We start from the raw sequence: 16,567 nt of genomic DNA, 5'->3' as shown, positions 1-16,567 counted from the left end.
AGAGAGAGGTCGAACAATTCACTGAAAGGCTCTCTGGCAAATAATCCCCAACGACCAAAGGTGCTGAACTGTTCAAGTTAGGCCTTCGGCACACCGGATGCAGGAAACGGCGAATGCATTGCAGAAAAATTATTTCCGCCAGAAACAATAGAACGGAATCGACCCCTCTCCTGAACTCTGATATATAACGAGACCCCTGAGTCCCTCCTATATTTTGATTAAGTCATCGAAATACAATAGTCATGCGGGGGGTCCAGTTTGTGTCACTGATTTTGCAGATTTGATTCCATTATGTTATAGTTATCTACACAAGGGTAGTCCCAAAAAAATGTTCTCGAAATTCATGCAGATCTCCCCAACATTTTTTCGAATCCACAAAAAATAAATGCGTTTTTTTTTTGTTGAAAAAAAGAAATTATATTTAGAGATCCCGCAAACCCAATGAACTTTAACCCTATTTACTATAAGGAAAAAAAGTTTTTTGTACAATTTATTCAAAATCGTCAAGATTAGGCCTATCGACTTGACCCTTAACATTTAACTTCACAATTAGACATAGAATACAAATAAAAAAATACTGTTTTAATTTCACCCCCATAAATATTTAACATTGAAATATTCAGTTAAGTTTTCAATTTCAAATTGTTAAGTTTTTAACCTTTAAAATTAAAAGTGATATGAATTAAAAAGTTTTTGATTTGAAATTTCTTTATTTTTGGCACTTTTAGTTAGGAAATATATCATTTCAATTTCTGTAAATTTTAAATGATTCAACTGTCAACATTCTAGTATGAAATTATTCAATTTTGAACATTTTGAAAATATTTTATTTTTTAAATGTAAGTTTTAATTATTTAATTTTTCAATTCACAATAAAATTATTTTTATTTTGAAACCTTTGAATTATAAATGATACAATTCTTACTCCTTTCGAATGAAGTTGGACAATTTTTAAAATTTTAAAGTTTCGAGAACTTCTGTTTTTAAATTAATTTCAAATTATTAAATTTTAAGCGCTTTCATTTAGACTTTATATCGGAATTGAAAAATTTTACGTTATTTAAAATTAATTGATTTCAAACATTTTCAATTAAAAATCGTTGAATATATATTTTTTTAAATTTCAATCAGATTTAATTTAAAACTATTAATTATTACTTTAAAAAATAAAAAAACTGTTAATAAGGTAAAGACCCCAGTATGTGACATGCGACCAATAAGTGACACCCTGAATTAATTTATTTATAAAAAAATGGAGTTAAAATCAAAATGTGAATGAAGGCTTAGTAAAAATCAGCATGCAAAATATCAATAATTATTAATCAGCAATACAGACATTGCTGCCATAACGCTTTAGGTACTAGAAAACAACTGCTTAACTTATAATTATAAAAACAACTCATGATTGAACTGTCTCCAATAGTGAAAAGCTAAATATTGAACTATTGAAAGCTAACAGTGGCACTAACAGACACATAAAATATGAACATTTATAATTTCGTAAGGGCCTAAAATGTTGCTAGGTCCGATATACTTTATGTAGTCTAAATTTAAAAGTGTAGTGGAAGAATAATTTTATTTTCTAAGCACAAATTTCAGTTTGGCAGAAAATTCGTATTTTGAACTCGAAAATTCTACAGCTGCTTAGAAAATTCAACTAATTCATCAAGAACTACATTGTTAAAAATTATTTTTTTCCGTTGAAAATTCATTATTTTAGGTAAGAAGTAATTTCGCTGTTTGAAAATAATTTTTTGAAACTGAAAAATGAATTATTCCATTTTTTATTAAAAATGTACTGTTTTTAGTGGAAATTTCAACTATATGATTCAAGATTAATGTATTTTATTGAAAATTCGTCTTTTTTGTTAAATTCAACTATTAATGAATTATAAATTGCACTATTTTTTGTTAAAATATCAGCTATTAAATTTTTGGATGAAAATTGATCTTTTCAGATTGAAAATTCAACTTCTTGGTGGTAAGTTGAACTACTTGCTTCAAAATTATTATTTTTTGTTTAAGATTCACAAATTTAGTTGAAAACTCATCTCTTTGGTTGAAACTTGATCTACTTTGTTTAAGATTCGTTTTTTGTTGTAAAGAATTAATCTTTTTAACTGATAATTCAACTATTTGGTTAAAAATTGATTTTTTTAACTATTTCAAATTTTCGGATTAAAAATTGAACTTCTTTGTTTTAAATTAAAAATAAGTTTCTAAACGAAAATTTAACTATTACATTTTTGGTCAAAAATTGTTCTTTTTAGTTTAAAAATTCAAATATTTGGTTGAAAATGTTCAGCTTAAAATTCATCTTTTTAGTTGATAATTCAAAATTAATATTATTTTTAAAAAATGAGAGAAAATTTAGTCAAGATTTAGTTTTTTCCTCACTAACACATTCTTAAAGTTTCTTTAATTTTTAAAATTCAATTTATACAATGACATATCTTTTAGAATTACTTGGCAATGCTTAATTTCACAAAATATATTAATTTTACTTATTTGTTAATACGAACATTTCTAAAATCAAATACTTGTTTCAAAGTAATAGAAACATATAATATGATTGCTATTAGTACAGATACTTATATTGAAAGTTTTGTACCAATCGGTTGAATAGTTTTTTAACTTTGCGGATATTCAATGCCGCGAATTTTTATCATTCTAGAGTTAAAATAAATGCACAAGTTTTCAACGAATAGAGCAAAAAATATTATTTTTTACAATCATTTCAAGATGACATGAGAATTCTGAAAAATGACAGCATTTTGTTCAAAATGTTTAATTTTCTGAACGAGCATAGGTATTTTTAATTTTCTTCTTTTATTCGATAAAGGAACTCTTATTATTTTGATTGATTCGAGAAAAAATACAGTTTATTGAAATATGAAAAAGTAGTGGTAGATTGTCTAAGATTTTTGTAATATTTACTACGTATTTTCGTATTGAAACAAATTATTTTGGGAAAAATCAGATTGTATGAATTCTTTCGAAAATCATTAGCTAAAAGGGGAAAATTTGATGAGAATGATTTTTGGTTAACATTTTACAAAAAAAAATTAATTATTTTGTACTTTTGATATTTGTACCGCACCAAATAACCCTGAATTATCATGCAGTCTTTATTTCATTTATTATTTTGTTCTGATTATTCTTTTGTTTCTATCTTGAAAACATTGATATTTTTCACGCAGTTGCTGTTCATAATAGAAACTCAATGAAAGGAATCAACTAATTTTACTGTTGTCAACAATTAACTAGAATTTTTTTTTAAAGAAGGCCTTTTCAAATTTGAACGTTTTGCATTTTTTATTGGTCAGTGTTTAAACCATCAAATTCGCAGAAACTTTCATCCTCAAGTATTTAATAGTTACATTATGGAAATTTGTAGGCCTAAAAATAAAGACTGGTTTATTTTTTGGATCGCTTCCAACATGAAAGTCGAAAAGGACGTCAAGTTTTTGACGTAGATTTTGAAGTCGCTTTTATCGACGTTTTCGACATTGTTTTCGGAATTTTTTTTTATAATTAATAATTCCTAATAATATTTTGTTGAGTTTTTTCTCAATCTTTGTTTCAAAAAGCATGCTATTAAAATATGATAAAAACACAATTGGGTTCATTTTTATTGAAAAAAATTCTAAACTTTACTATCAATATTTCTGTAAACTATCTAAAAGCATTAAAGATTCAATAAATTTCTGGAATAAATGCCCTATAGTAAGCTGAGTACACTTCAAAACATTTTCAGTCTCCAGTTTCGCCTGAAACCTCATAAAGCCGACGACCCCTGAAAAGTAAATACATTTTACCAAGGGGTAAGGTAATCAGACTCGACAAACAGAAATCTTTATCTCTTTCTCTGAACCCCATCGCGCGAATACATATTGCTTCAAAGAAGTTCCCTAACTACCAATAATTCAACTTTAAGAAAAATTCATCACTTAATTGAGTAAAGTATCCGCAACTAACAGTGGGGAAAATCACATTGAAAATTAACAATATACGATTGAAAAAAATTCTGTTATTTTTAGAATTTGGCGACGGTTTTTTCACCAAGTTTTACCCAAAGACAGAATCTAGAAACAAATTTCAACATATTCTAACAATTCACAAAAATACTATGAAGATTTACTTATTAAAGTTGTAGTTATTTCCATTTAGCAACAACATCAAAATTTGACGTTTTATTGCAATATTTTCTTATAAAATTGACATTTTGCTTTCAGCTTGGGCTTATTAGACACATAATTTAATTATTTTTTGCAGCATGACTGGAAAATTTGTTTATGTTTATATTATAAAAATTAAAGCACTTTAGGAACAGCTGAAAAAACAGACTTTTCAATTTTGAAGGAATCTAATGAAAAATGCTTAGCCTTCAACTTTTACGTTCTATAAGTATAAATCTTAATTTTGTCAAATTTCGATGGCCTTAAATTCTAAATTAAAAAATTTTTTGTAAACATTCGAATTTAAATTGTAAAATAATAAAGGCCTAAAATTTCAAATTTTACAATATTATACCCGACCTCAAATTAAAAATGATTCAATTATAAAATAATTTTAATAATTTTCAATCGTTTAATTTTAAAAGTCCCTTATATCCACATTCTCTAATTCAGGAGATTTAGAAATTTCAATTTATTTCCATTTCAAGGATTTTCATATTCTATTTACAATTTTGAATGCTTTAAATTTGAGACCACGCAATTTTGAAAGATAGATAAATAGATATAAAGGAAACAACTTTTTCCTTACTTTAAAAAAATTTATGTATTTCAACAAACCTTTCCTTAAAATAATAAATTTTTGTTTAAATTGGATTTGCCCTCGTTCAACTTTGTTAAGTCAACTATATTTTATGAAGTTTCTATAATTAAACGGGTCTCAAATCGTAAATTATTTTACAACATCGACACCTTTCAATTTTATAACAAATTCTCACTACTTCATTTCTAATTTATCAATTCGAAGCACTTTGAGTTGTAAAATATAGAATTTTTAACATTTTATTATATAAGATTTTTGAATTACAAATCTTTCACATGGCTTTCAATTTTGAATGCTTTTAATTTTACACTTAATGACTCTACATTAAATGATTCACATTTACACTGCCGTGCAAAAGTTTTAGGCCACCTCTTTTTTTGTGACTGAAAACATTCTCTTAATTTTAATTATACCAGGGCTAAAAAAATTTCTTTTTAAAAGGTTGATTGTTTTCGAAATTCTGTATAAAATAAGCCCAGGGTGAAGCCAATTTGTCTAATTTTTAAGTAGATATTGCAAAAATCAATTTGAAGCTATTTTTTCGTTGTACCACAACAGCGTACGAGTACAAATTGCAAAAAATTTCTTTACGAATTGCAAGAACTTAAAGTTGTAATAAAAAAGTTGAAAACATTTGAAAACATCTGTAGGCAAACAGAATAAAAATTAAATAAATATAAATTTTGAGAAAATTACATAGAAACTTCATGATTATATGTTTAACATATTTTACAAAAATATTTTTATTATCAACAATAATATTGCACACTATTTTTGCAATATCTACTTAAAAACTAGACAAATTGACTTCATCCTGGGTTTATTTTATACAGAATTTCGAAAACAATCAACCATTTTAAAGAGAAATTTCTTTAGCTCTAGTATAATTAAAATTAAAAGAATTTATTTAATCATAAGAACAGAGGTGGCCTAAAACTTTTGCACGGCAGTGTAGTTCAATTTTCAATATTTTAAAAAAGTTATTCTGTTTTGAAGGCCTGAATCTTAAATTTTGATTAATCGAAAAAATGTTTACAAGTCGTCTTGATTTATGTCAATTTTATTATTTAAAAAATTGCATTTGTGTTATATGATTATAAGAAATCAATTCTCGAACTACATCTACCACACTAGGGATACAACATTTTTTTATCATTTTTATTTCACACTCGACCCAAATGGCCACCTTTTGCGCCTGAAAATAGGGGCAAAAGAAGCATATATTTCCCGCATATCGCATATGTGGGGCAAAAGTAAAATTTGGGTGGGGGCGGGGGTGAAAGAAAAATTAGCGAGGTGAAAGTAAAATATTAGCAGAGCGAAAGTAAAATCAGCGGGGCGAAAGTAAAATTTGCGGAGCGAAAGTGAAATTTTTGGGGCGAAAGTAAAAATTAATCGATCAAAATTCGAGGCGCGAACAAAGCTATAGAAAAATGCGTTGGCTTCGCTTTTCAAAAACAAAAGATGGCCACATTCGAGAGAGGAATAAAATACTATACTATACTATATAATATTTCATACCCTTTATCTGTTTTCCTTCGTGTATGAACATTAAATTTTTATTTTAAATTCACAAATAATTTATCAATCAATTCCTTAAATTACCATAAATAAGTAAACTCCTCAAATATTTACAGGCGTTATTTGACATAACCATACATGTAATATCCCGGATTTTTTAAGATCTACAGATGCTAGCTTTGAACATCTAGATTGTTGTCCTATAGTTGAACATAAAATATGTTAACGCTGAAAATCTAGATGTTACGTTTGAACATCCATTTTTCTCCGTGTAAGCAATCGATTTTATCTTTGAATTAGAAAGGTCATTATTGTTTAAATTTTCAAATAGATAATGAAATATTTTTCTTTGAAATTGTTATGCAAAGATCAGTCGCAAATTCTCAACCAATCAGAACTTAAATAGCAGTAATTAATCATATGGAGCTTCGGAGGCGATATGTCTCGTTAACAATGGTCTTTGCGAACCGTGGAGAGAAAGAAGCATATTTTATCGTTGATGAGTAAATGGACGGAGTCAGCAAAAGATAGCGAGAATGAATGGGCAGTGTATCGTCACCGATGAATCAATTGAAGCCATTGCCAGTTGCAAATTAAGGGGATAAATGTTATTTTCCAATGACCTTACATTTTTTTCTTCTCCAATCCATTCTTTCCTCAATATTACCATATTCCAATATCCATCCTTTGTAATCATTATTAACTTTCTTGGAAAGTTAATCTATAAATAAGGAGATCAAAAGAAAAATAATTAAAGCAATTTCATTTTGATATTCTACTTTATTAACTTTTCTCATATTGATCAAATTTTTAATGTAACTAACAGAAAAAAGCACTTATTTCACCTTTCTTATTTCGACTGCATAATTATCAAATTAAAATATACGCATCGGTTTAGATTACTATTAAATATATAATAAATAATCTATCTACATCGGCTATCATAAAATATTAATTTTAATCAGATGCTAGTAATATTTCACTTTTATTTAAATATAAGATTTTATGAATCTTCCATTTTCAGCACTGATTCATTTTGAAGATATTAACAGCTGAAAATTTTCCAACTTATTTATTTTTGAATGTTTATAGTTTAAAATAATAAAATTGTAAACATATTTTTGAAATAGGTCTATCTTGAAAATTCTTTAATTTTTAATGTCTCTAATTTAAAATTATACACTTTTGAATGTTTTTTATCTGTTGTATTTTGACGATTTAAAAGTGCAAAATCTTGAAGTGTAAAAATTATTACATAAAAAAAAATTAAATTACTTTTAAAAGCAAATCATCAAACATTAAACACACTTCAGTTCTACAGATATACAATTCAAATGTCTACAACCTTCACAGAGTTACAATTGAAGACTCTTCAATTTTAAAGATGTGAAAATAAAAATTCTTAAATTTTGATGATTTTGAAAGTCAAAAGTTATACTTTGACTGTAAATCTTCAAAATAGAAGAAATTTTGGAAGTGAAGCATAAAAATTACAGAATTTTAAATAGTAAAACTTATGAAATTTTTAATTGTACATTATAAAAAATACGATTTTGGTAATCAAAAGTCAAGTTTTTAATCATAAACCTTTAAAATTGAAGAAACTTCAAATATAAAGAATAAAAATTGCCGAATTTTTAATTGTAAAACTTAAAACTTGCATAATTTTTAACATTAAGAATTCTTAAATTTCGAAAACATAGAATTGGAAATTATTCATTTTTAAAGATTTATAACGTCATGAAAGCTTCCATGTTAACAAAGTCAATGTATTTAAAGATTATTATATTTAAAAAAAATTAAGAAGCTTATTTTTCTATCTGGTTACAGTCAAATATGTCGAAGGAATTTTTGGTAAAGTTGGATTTTTGAATAGTGTGTACGGGCATGTCCAGGTATATAACACCAGTATAAGTTTCAGATCAATCTAGAATTCCCGTTTTGCTTATCTAAGCAACGCGTTTGTTTCGAAACACTGCTCCGACACAGGTCGCTGATCAGTCTCTTTAGCAATCACCCCAGGTGAACAGCTTCATTAAGTCACCACGTGTCATAGATCACATGAAAAAACTAAACTGACTGATAATCCCATAGTAAGATCCATACTCTTTATTCTAACCACATCAACAAATAATTTTTCTCCAAATACTTTCCTCTCATAGCATACAACTTTAGTTACCCTTTTTTACATATAATTTTAAAAATAATTTACCATACAAAATATTAAATATATATATATATAAATGACATAGTTTTCCCTTGTTTATGAGACAACAATGGATAAACATAGTGCGTGACCATAACAGTGAAAAAAGTCGTGAGCCTTTATCAGTGTTTCTCAAATTCATAAGTCTGCCTATGACTTAAAAAAGTTTTATTATTTATTTTATTACTTACTTTGCTAATAAATTTAATTTTCTATTTAAATCTAGACCAATCAAATAATTTTATCAATTAAAAAGCGTGCAATGTTGTGTTTTCTATTTTAAAACTCCTCTTCTTTAGATTCCCTTTTTACCAGCTTTTTTGTACTTCGACGGAGAAACCTTGCCTCGGATTCTGAATGAGAGCATTGTACATACCCTTAAAAACCCATACACCATTTGAATTCAACAAAGCTTCCCATTCATGGAATGCTACCGGCTGGTAATATTCGAAATTGAAAGGGCTGATTTAAAAAGATGGACCTAACCAGGAAAAATTACGAATGCATGTAGTTTTCACTCTGATTTGAAGTTTAAAAGGAAATTCGTTGAGTAGAATAAGTACTTCAAATTATATTTTGAATTTTATTCTAACCTTGACCTTTTTGATAAGTAATAATTTTTGCCTTTCCGAATAGGGATAGACGTTACCAAATTAAGGTACGTTTTAGTGCGTTTCCTCATGATAAATTTGAACAAAGTTTTCGAATTTTTCGAAAAATAGCCCACAATGGGCACAAACATCAAGAAATATCAGTTTTTTGACACACGTCCGAAAAAGAGTTTAGGACGTTCTATCAACATAATTAAAGTTTGCGCCCACTGGGCCTCCAACGGAGCAGTTTAATATTCAAAAGCTCTTTCATATTTTTAGACTACACACTCTTCCTCTATTCCTCTCATTTTTCCCCTTTTTCGAAGAATTCTTCTTTTACTCCTTGTTTTCAAGAAACCTCCCCTTTTTCTCGTTTTTCGCTTAGATATGCAAAATGAATTAGTAGAATCCAATAATATAATACGGTTTTTCATTTAAAAGTCTACAATTATATTTTTGATTCAGAATTCATCTCGCTTGGTTACAAATTCTACGTTTTGCTTCAAAATTGAATATTTTTTGTGATAAATGTTATCATTTTATTAAAAAGTAATTTTTTGTTACAAATTCAACTACTTGCTTGAAAGTTTTTTTAAGATTCATTTCTTTGGTTGTAAATATAACCATTAGATTTTTATAAAGTTAATCTTTTTTGTCAAAAAATCATATTTGGGGTTGAATGTTGAACACATTTTTTTCGAGATAGATGTTTTCTCGTTTCACCAGAAAATTATTTGACCAGTAATCGGCAATAACAGCAGAAATGAAGTTGAACACTTTTGTTGAAAATTCATTTTTTTGTTGAAGGTTGATCATTTTGGTTGAGAATTCATCTCTTCTTTTGGAAATTTAATGTTACTGTTGAAATTACTTTTTTTGTTGGTTGAGAATTTATTTTGTTAACTAGAAATGTAACTATTCCATTCGTCGTTAAAAATGGATAGTTTTTTTTGTTTGAAGAATCATATTTTCGAACTGAGAATTCAACTGTTTTGTAGATAATCGGTCTTTTAGGCTTTAAATTTCAACAATTGAAGCCTCGGCTGAAATAACGTTTTATCAACACATATTTTGTATCCAGGGAGTTCTAAGGATATAAGTTTTTCTTTTAACTGTCTCTCCATTCGGCGGAAACGCGGCGATCGAAAATTGGATTGGAAAAGAAATGTCAAAATAGTGAAGGTTATATACTTAGAAAATGTACCTTTATATAATTCTCTCATTACAGTTTTGAACAAAAGTAAAAAAAGAAAATTAAATTTATTAGAATGACATGCAGGAAAAAATAAAAGGGCTAGAGAGGCTGGAGTAAAACGTCCAGAACCGGTAATAGCAAATATAATATTAAAAAATAATAAAATAAATAAATTGTTCATAAATAATTATCAGAAATTGTATTAAAAATATTGTTTAAATTATTTTTATAATAAAATCAAAATAAAACTTTAAATTACAATCACACGAATAATTAAGTGTTTTTCTTCCCTTTCTTTTAATAAAAAGACGATAAATTATATTTGTATTTTTGAAATATGTGTAGGACCAAATTTGGTAAATGATCTAACCTAATTATTTTCATTTTTATTAATTGAAATTTTCCGAATTCAACTTTGACATTTTTTGTCGACACTCTTAAACGAATGTAATTTTCTATTCTTATCCTTAAAAAATTCGAAATTAGATTTGGATATGTACACTTGCGAGGTTAATTGAGATAGATGCGAAATAAATGGAAGTAAATAACGTCGACTATTTTGACATTTTATTCCGAATTCAATTTTTAAATTGTCGATCGCAGCGCTTCCGCGGAATAGACAAACAGTTAAAAGAAAAACTCATATACATAGAAGCCCATGGAAACAAAATATGTGTTGATACGTTATTTCAGCCGAAGCTTCAATTTTTTATGAAATCTTTTTTTATTGAAAATTCAAGTACTTTGTTGAAAATTTAACTATTAAATTTATGGTTGAACATTTATCCTTTGTAAGTTGAAAAATAAAATATTAAATAATTGGTTAACAATGCGCATTTTTTGATTAAATTTAACTATTTGGTTTAAAATTGATCTTTGTAGGTTGAAATTCAACATATCCCTTTCACGTTAGAAAAGAATGACTAACAATGTTTTTAAAAGTTATTGAAATTATCAATTAAAAGAAAAGTCTGATTTTAAAGTTTATAAGGAACAAAGTTTTGCTGCAGGTGCTTAATGTGTAATCTCCTACTAGAAAATAGGATGTTTGATTTAGATAAAGGGCTATCGTACGTCCTATCGCATTTCCTGTTCTATCTTCCCCAAACAGCAGTCGTTGCACTTGTAGTAAATATTTCCTGAAACTCTGAGAACTAGAATTACAATACCAGATTGGCCCTTAAAATTTTTGTTTATATCTGGACAATATTCCAATGTTTTTTCGAGTTTAATATGTGTTTTCAGGCTATTCAGATTTGAATTTCAAACCTATTTTACATTAAATTATTAAAATCTAAACTTTTTTAATGTACGTGGAAAATGTTATAAATTTGAAGTTTAATAAATTCAAATATAAAGTTTTTCTTAAACGAAAAGTTTAATTATTTAGGCACAATTTAAAATTCGAAGCCATCTAAGTTAAATAATTTACTTTTTAGGTTTTCAAAAAATGCATGTTTTTGAAAATACAAGATTCTAAATTGTATAATTTCAAGCGCAACTTATAAATTGAACGTTTAAAATTATTACGTAATTAAAAAAAATACATTTTATATGCTTAATATTACACAATATTATATAATTAAAAAGTATTTAGTATTCTATAATTGAAATCTGAAGGCCTTGAAAATATTTTTATTTATTTTCAGTTTAATCCTTCGAAACTGTAAAATTTTGATTATTAATTAAATTGTTAGATTTTGAATATTTCAATTTGTAACACTTTGTTAAGAAAGTTCTTTTTTCAAAATTTTCAAGTAATAAAAAACTTTCGTTTCAAAAATACAATTTTAAAATTTAAATTTGAAACGAAGCCGTTTTTATTTTTTCAATTTCAAATTATTCAATTTTAAACACATTTAATTTAAAATTGTTGATAACAATCATCAAACAGTTTAAGTTTATTTGAAAAACAAGGTAAATATAAAATATTGCATTTTAAATTATCTTAATCCCAAATTATTCACATTAATTTAAACCTTTAGAGATTTATTCGAAATTATAAATTTTGCAATTCAATACTTGTTTTCATTTTCAAATTTTAATCTTTCTAATTTTGAAATTAGATATTCTGTTTCAATTTCAATTTAAAATAATTTATACACGCTTTCACTTTAAAATTCTCAAATTTTAGGGCTTTTTAATTCAAACTCGTAATTTTATAATCCTTCATTTGAAATATTATTGAAAATGTTCGATTAAATGTTTTCCCGAGATAAAAGTGTGGATACAAGAAAAGGGGAAGGAGAGGAATGAGAAAATATGAATACAATTTTTTTATATTTAAAAAGAAGTTGAAATATTTACTTAAAAAAAGACTTAAGTTTATAAAATTCACATTTATCATAACATTTATAATTCAAAATTGAACATGGATAAGAGACTATTTGTAACGAAATTTCGGTACAAAAAGCCCGAATTTTTTGCTACATATACCCTACCACATTGAAAACTTAAAATTCTGAATTTCAAACCTTAAAAAGTTAAACAATTTTAAATTGAAAGTTTCATGAAATAAACTATTCTAGAATTAGGCTTTCAAAACTAAATAATTTTACATTTGAGGGTTTTCTAGGTGATAATTTCCAATTTAAAGCTTTTAAAATCGTCATTATAATTAATCTGTTATAAATTCTAGCAAATAGATGAAAATATTCTAAAATAGTAGCATGCTTTCCAACTTTCCGACAATTTTATTATAGGTTTTTTATTTTTCTTTATAATTTTTTTCAGTTTACAATTGTAACAAACAATTAAATATACGAATCAAAACATTATCTTGTTGTGATTTTATTTACTTATACTTCTAAATTTCGAAGGCCATCGAGAAGAGTTGAATCACTGTCATTAACAGTACAAAATTTGAAATATTTCTTAAAAAAGATAAAAAAGTTTCATTATTTCAGTCATTCTATTATTTATATCCCCTCTTTCAAGCCATCGAATTTGGGTTACGTATATCTCTATTAATTGTCTCGATTTTCTTAAGAGAGTATAAAGCTTCCGGAAAAAGATATGGATGCGATTCTGATTAATATATTTACATATGTACATCCTCGTCTGCTGGGGTTCATGTAGATTTATACGTAATTTTCCTCTTAAGCTATTGGACCCGGGTCCAAATTTATGGCACTTTAAAGAAAACAGTCAAAAACAGAGAATACAGAAGATTTTTAAAATGGTCCCAAATTGGATTTTGAATCTAACATTCATTCGGAACGTTTTTCTCTACTCTTTATCAGAAACTGAATTTTTTGTATTCTCTTCTCATTGATTTACAAATCAAGCATTTTATATTATTTATATCCCTCGCAGGGATAATAAGTACATCACATCGACAGAGTATTAAAAAAGAGAAAAATGGTAGAGCACCAACGAAAACAAAATTGTAAATATGAAAATTTCAACTCATTCAAAAATTATTAAATCAAATAAGAATATTTAGTAACAGTAATTTCCTAACTATAGAATCTCTTCACATTTACATTTCTGAAGAAAGTCTCATTAATGCCTGTATAATTTACAGATCTCTGACTATAAATGCATAGAAACAAACCTAATGATTTGCATTCAACACCTTGATCTTTTTAGGTTGAACATTGTCTGTAAGCTTGAGACTTTTTCTCAATATCCTTAAGCTGATGATTCATTTCTTCATTCATGGCATCAACATCAGCCATCAGACCACTTAGAATTCTCTCATTGTCTTTATAGACACTTTCCATTCCATTAAGATCTTTAAATTTGGTAGATGTGTCAGCAGTCAGTTCTGAAGCTTGTTGCAATAGTCTCTTTGCCCTTTGAATATTGGCCTTACTCTTATCCACTCTCTCATTCAGAGTGTCACTAGCTTGTTTGTACTTTTCTCCAAGTTGATAAGTTTTATTTTCAACAACTTTAGCTTCCTCGCCTACTTTTGCACCTTGAATTGCGATTTCCTCCTTGACAATAAATTCATTCCTTCCAGCATGAGAGAGCAGTATATTCAGCCTATCCTCGAGAGCATTCACAGAATTTTTAGTATTGTCTGCTCTTTTCTTGGCCTCGCTTGTCACCTCGATGATCTCTGTTAGATCTTTTTCAGAGAGAGTGATGTCTTTATTAGCTTTTTCGATGGCAGAATCAGCAAGATCCTGAGCTTCCTTAGCTTCGTTTAGAAGATCACCAACCTTGCTTGCCAGATTTTGCTTCTCAAGAGCTGCTTCCTTAGTCCGATTGGCTTGGGCTTTCAGTTCTAGGACGCGATCCAAATCATCTTTAGTGTCAGCGAGGATCGTATCAGAGTTGGTGAGAGATCCAACAATCTGCTTGATTTTATCAGCAAGCTCTCTGATTTCTTCGGGTTTGAGAGGAATATTCTTCGCGATGACTTCTTCGGCGAGTGTTCTGACTTGAGCCGGTGTTGTATGATCCTGGTTCTGGTTTTGATCTAGAAGACTTCCGATCTTGTCGGCCAAGTCGCTTATATTCCGCGCCAAGTCGTCGGATCGGTTTCGAGCATCTGAGGCGAAGTTGAAAGCGTCTTGAGCATTTGACCGAGCTGAGGTGGCGTCACTTTTCACTTGGTTCATCTGGAAATTAATTTTTGGGTTACAAGTTCGTTATAATATAAGTCAGTCATTAATATCTGATGATAGTCCAATCAATACTTACGCTACGAAGCAGTTGTTCAGCCTCATCTTTGTAATTCTTAATCTTTGTTGATTGCTTCTTTGCAACATCCAAAGCCTGAGTAGCCTTCGTCTTAGCTCCAGCATCGCAAGATAGTCCTCCACAAGTATCACATCCAGCCCCTCCACAAACGCTGCCACACTCCGTTGCATTTTGTCCACACATATTCAAATTTAATTCAGGAATTACTTCAGTAAAGGAGCCCAGCTTCTCTCGCAAGTTCTCCAGAGATTCCTTATTCTTTGCAAGAGCTTGAACCACGGCATCGCTGTTTTTGGCAATCAGGGATTCAGTATGTTTCTTATACTTATCAGCATTATCCAAAATGTTTGTGGTATCGTTTGCCATTTTTTCAGCTTGCTGAGATTGCGCAGCCATCAGTCGGGTGACATTCAACGCACCTTGGACATTTCCCTCTTGTAAAAAGGTTGCGTTTTCCTTCAGATTAGTAGCTTGCTCATTAAGGCTGTTCGTCTTGTTCTTTAACGTTTTCAAAGCTACATCATTGATGTTTACCCTCTGCTTGACATTATTCAAGAGTTCATCAGCCCTCAGAAGATTTTCTGCAGTGGCGGAAACGTTCTTGTTCAAGTCTTCCGCGAGTTTGTTCAGTTCATCTAGATCCTGGCTTCTGATTGTTGCGTTTCCAAGCAGAGTCTTCACCTGTTCGATAGAGTTCACCATGTCGTCGAATTCTTGACTGTAGACTCCGGTGGTTCCTACCTTTTGAATGTTGGAGGCTTCCGCGATAACGTAGTCGGTCTTGTTTCTCAAACCATCAAGGATCATATCCCAATTATCGAAACATTCGCCACAAGGACTGCAGTTAGGAGCGTAACCGATGTAACTACGATCACACTGATCACATTTGGGACCTCCAATTCCTTTGTGGCAGACGCAGGCACCAGTTTCTCTGTTACATTGTGGGCTGGCTGATCCTATCTGGTCACAGTCGCAACGGTAGCATTCCACGTTGGGATTACCCCAATGGTTTGCTTGGCACTCGTTACATCTTCTGCCACCAAAGCCTGCACGACATTCGCAAGTTCCATCGAAGGGATTACATCTAAGAAGAAAATGAAGAGTTGTTAAGCAAGGACAAGAAATGTTTCATAAGCTCTTTTTGCACCTGTTTCTTAATTAAATTTCTTACTTGTCAGATACGCTGCCAACAAGGTCACACTCGCAAGGATCGCAACCTTGACCACTAGCAATCTTCCAGTGATTTTCTTCACAGGCGTTGCAAAGTTTACCAATAACGTGCGGAAGGCAAGGACACTGTCCGGTTCGATGATCGCAAGATCCAACATCTCTGTCTGTTCCAAGAACATCACACCCACACGGTTGACAATCCTTAAAGAGAGCATTACCGAAGTAATCAGGCTTACAGATCTGACAGTTTGGACCGGCCGTATTGTACAAACATTGCAGACAGCGTCCAGTGTGTGGATCACAATTTCCTGGCCTGTATATGTCCGTATTGTTGCTACAGTCACAGGCAGAACAACTTCCACCAGGTACTTCGGGATTCCCATAGTAGTTTTCAGCACAGCTGTCACATCTTGGTCCTGAATAGCCTTCACGACATTCACAGATGACATC

At 29.2% G+C, this 16,567-nt stretch overlaps 1 protein-coding gene across 1 annotated transcript in view; it reads right to left on the bottom strand.

Moving 5' to 3' along the window:
• Positions 1 to 12,640: 12,640 nt before the first annotated feature.
• The window catches only part of LOC117170997 (laminin subunit beta-1), a 26,764-nt gene continuing 22,837 nt past the window's right edge, over positions 12,641 to 16,567 (bottom strand). Inside the window, exons 13-15 of the mRNA XM_033358042.1 lie at positions 16,119 to 16,567; positions 14,948 to 16,031; positions 12,641 to 14,865 (exon numbers count right to left, since the gene is read on the bottom strand). Of these exons, the coding sequence (XP_033213933.1) occupies positions 13,882 to 14,865; positions 14,948 to 16,031; positions 16,119 to 16,567 (2,517 nt within the window). The 3' untranslated portion in view covers positions 12,641 to 13,881. The remainder of the gene's footprint in view (positions 14,866 to 14,947; positions 16,032 to 16,118) is intronic.

This window comes from Belonocnema kinseyi, chromosome 4 (assembly GCF_010883055.1).
Source record: "Belonocnema kinseyi isolate 2016_QV_RU_SX_M_011 chromosome 4, B_treatae_v1, whole genome shotgun sequence".
In the NCBI taxonomy this organism is placed as follows: Eukaryota; Metazoa; Arthropoda; class Insecta; order Hymenoptera; family Cynipidae; genus Belonocnema; species Belonocnema kinseyi.
Note: the sequence above shows the minus strand (reverse complement) of the source record. Positions and strands in the feature narration are given on the sequence as shown.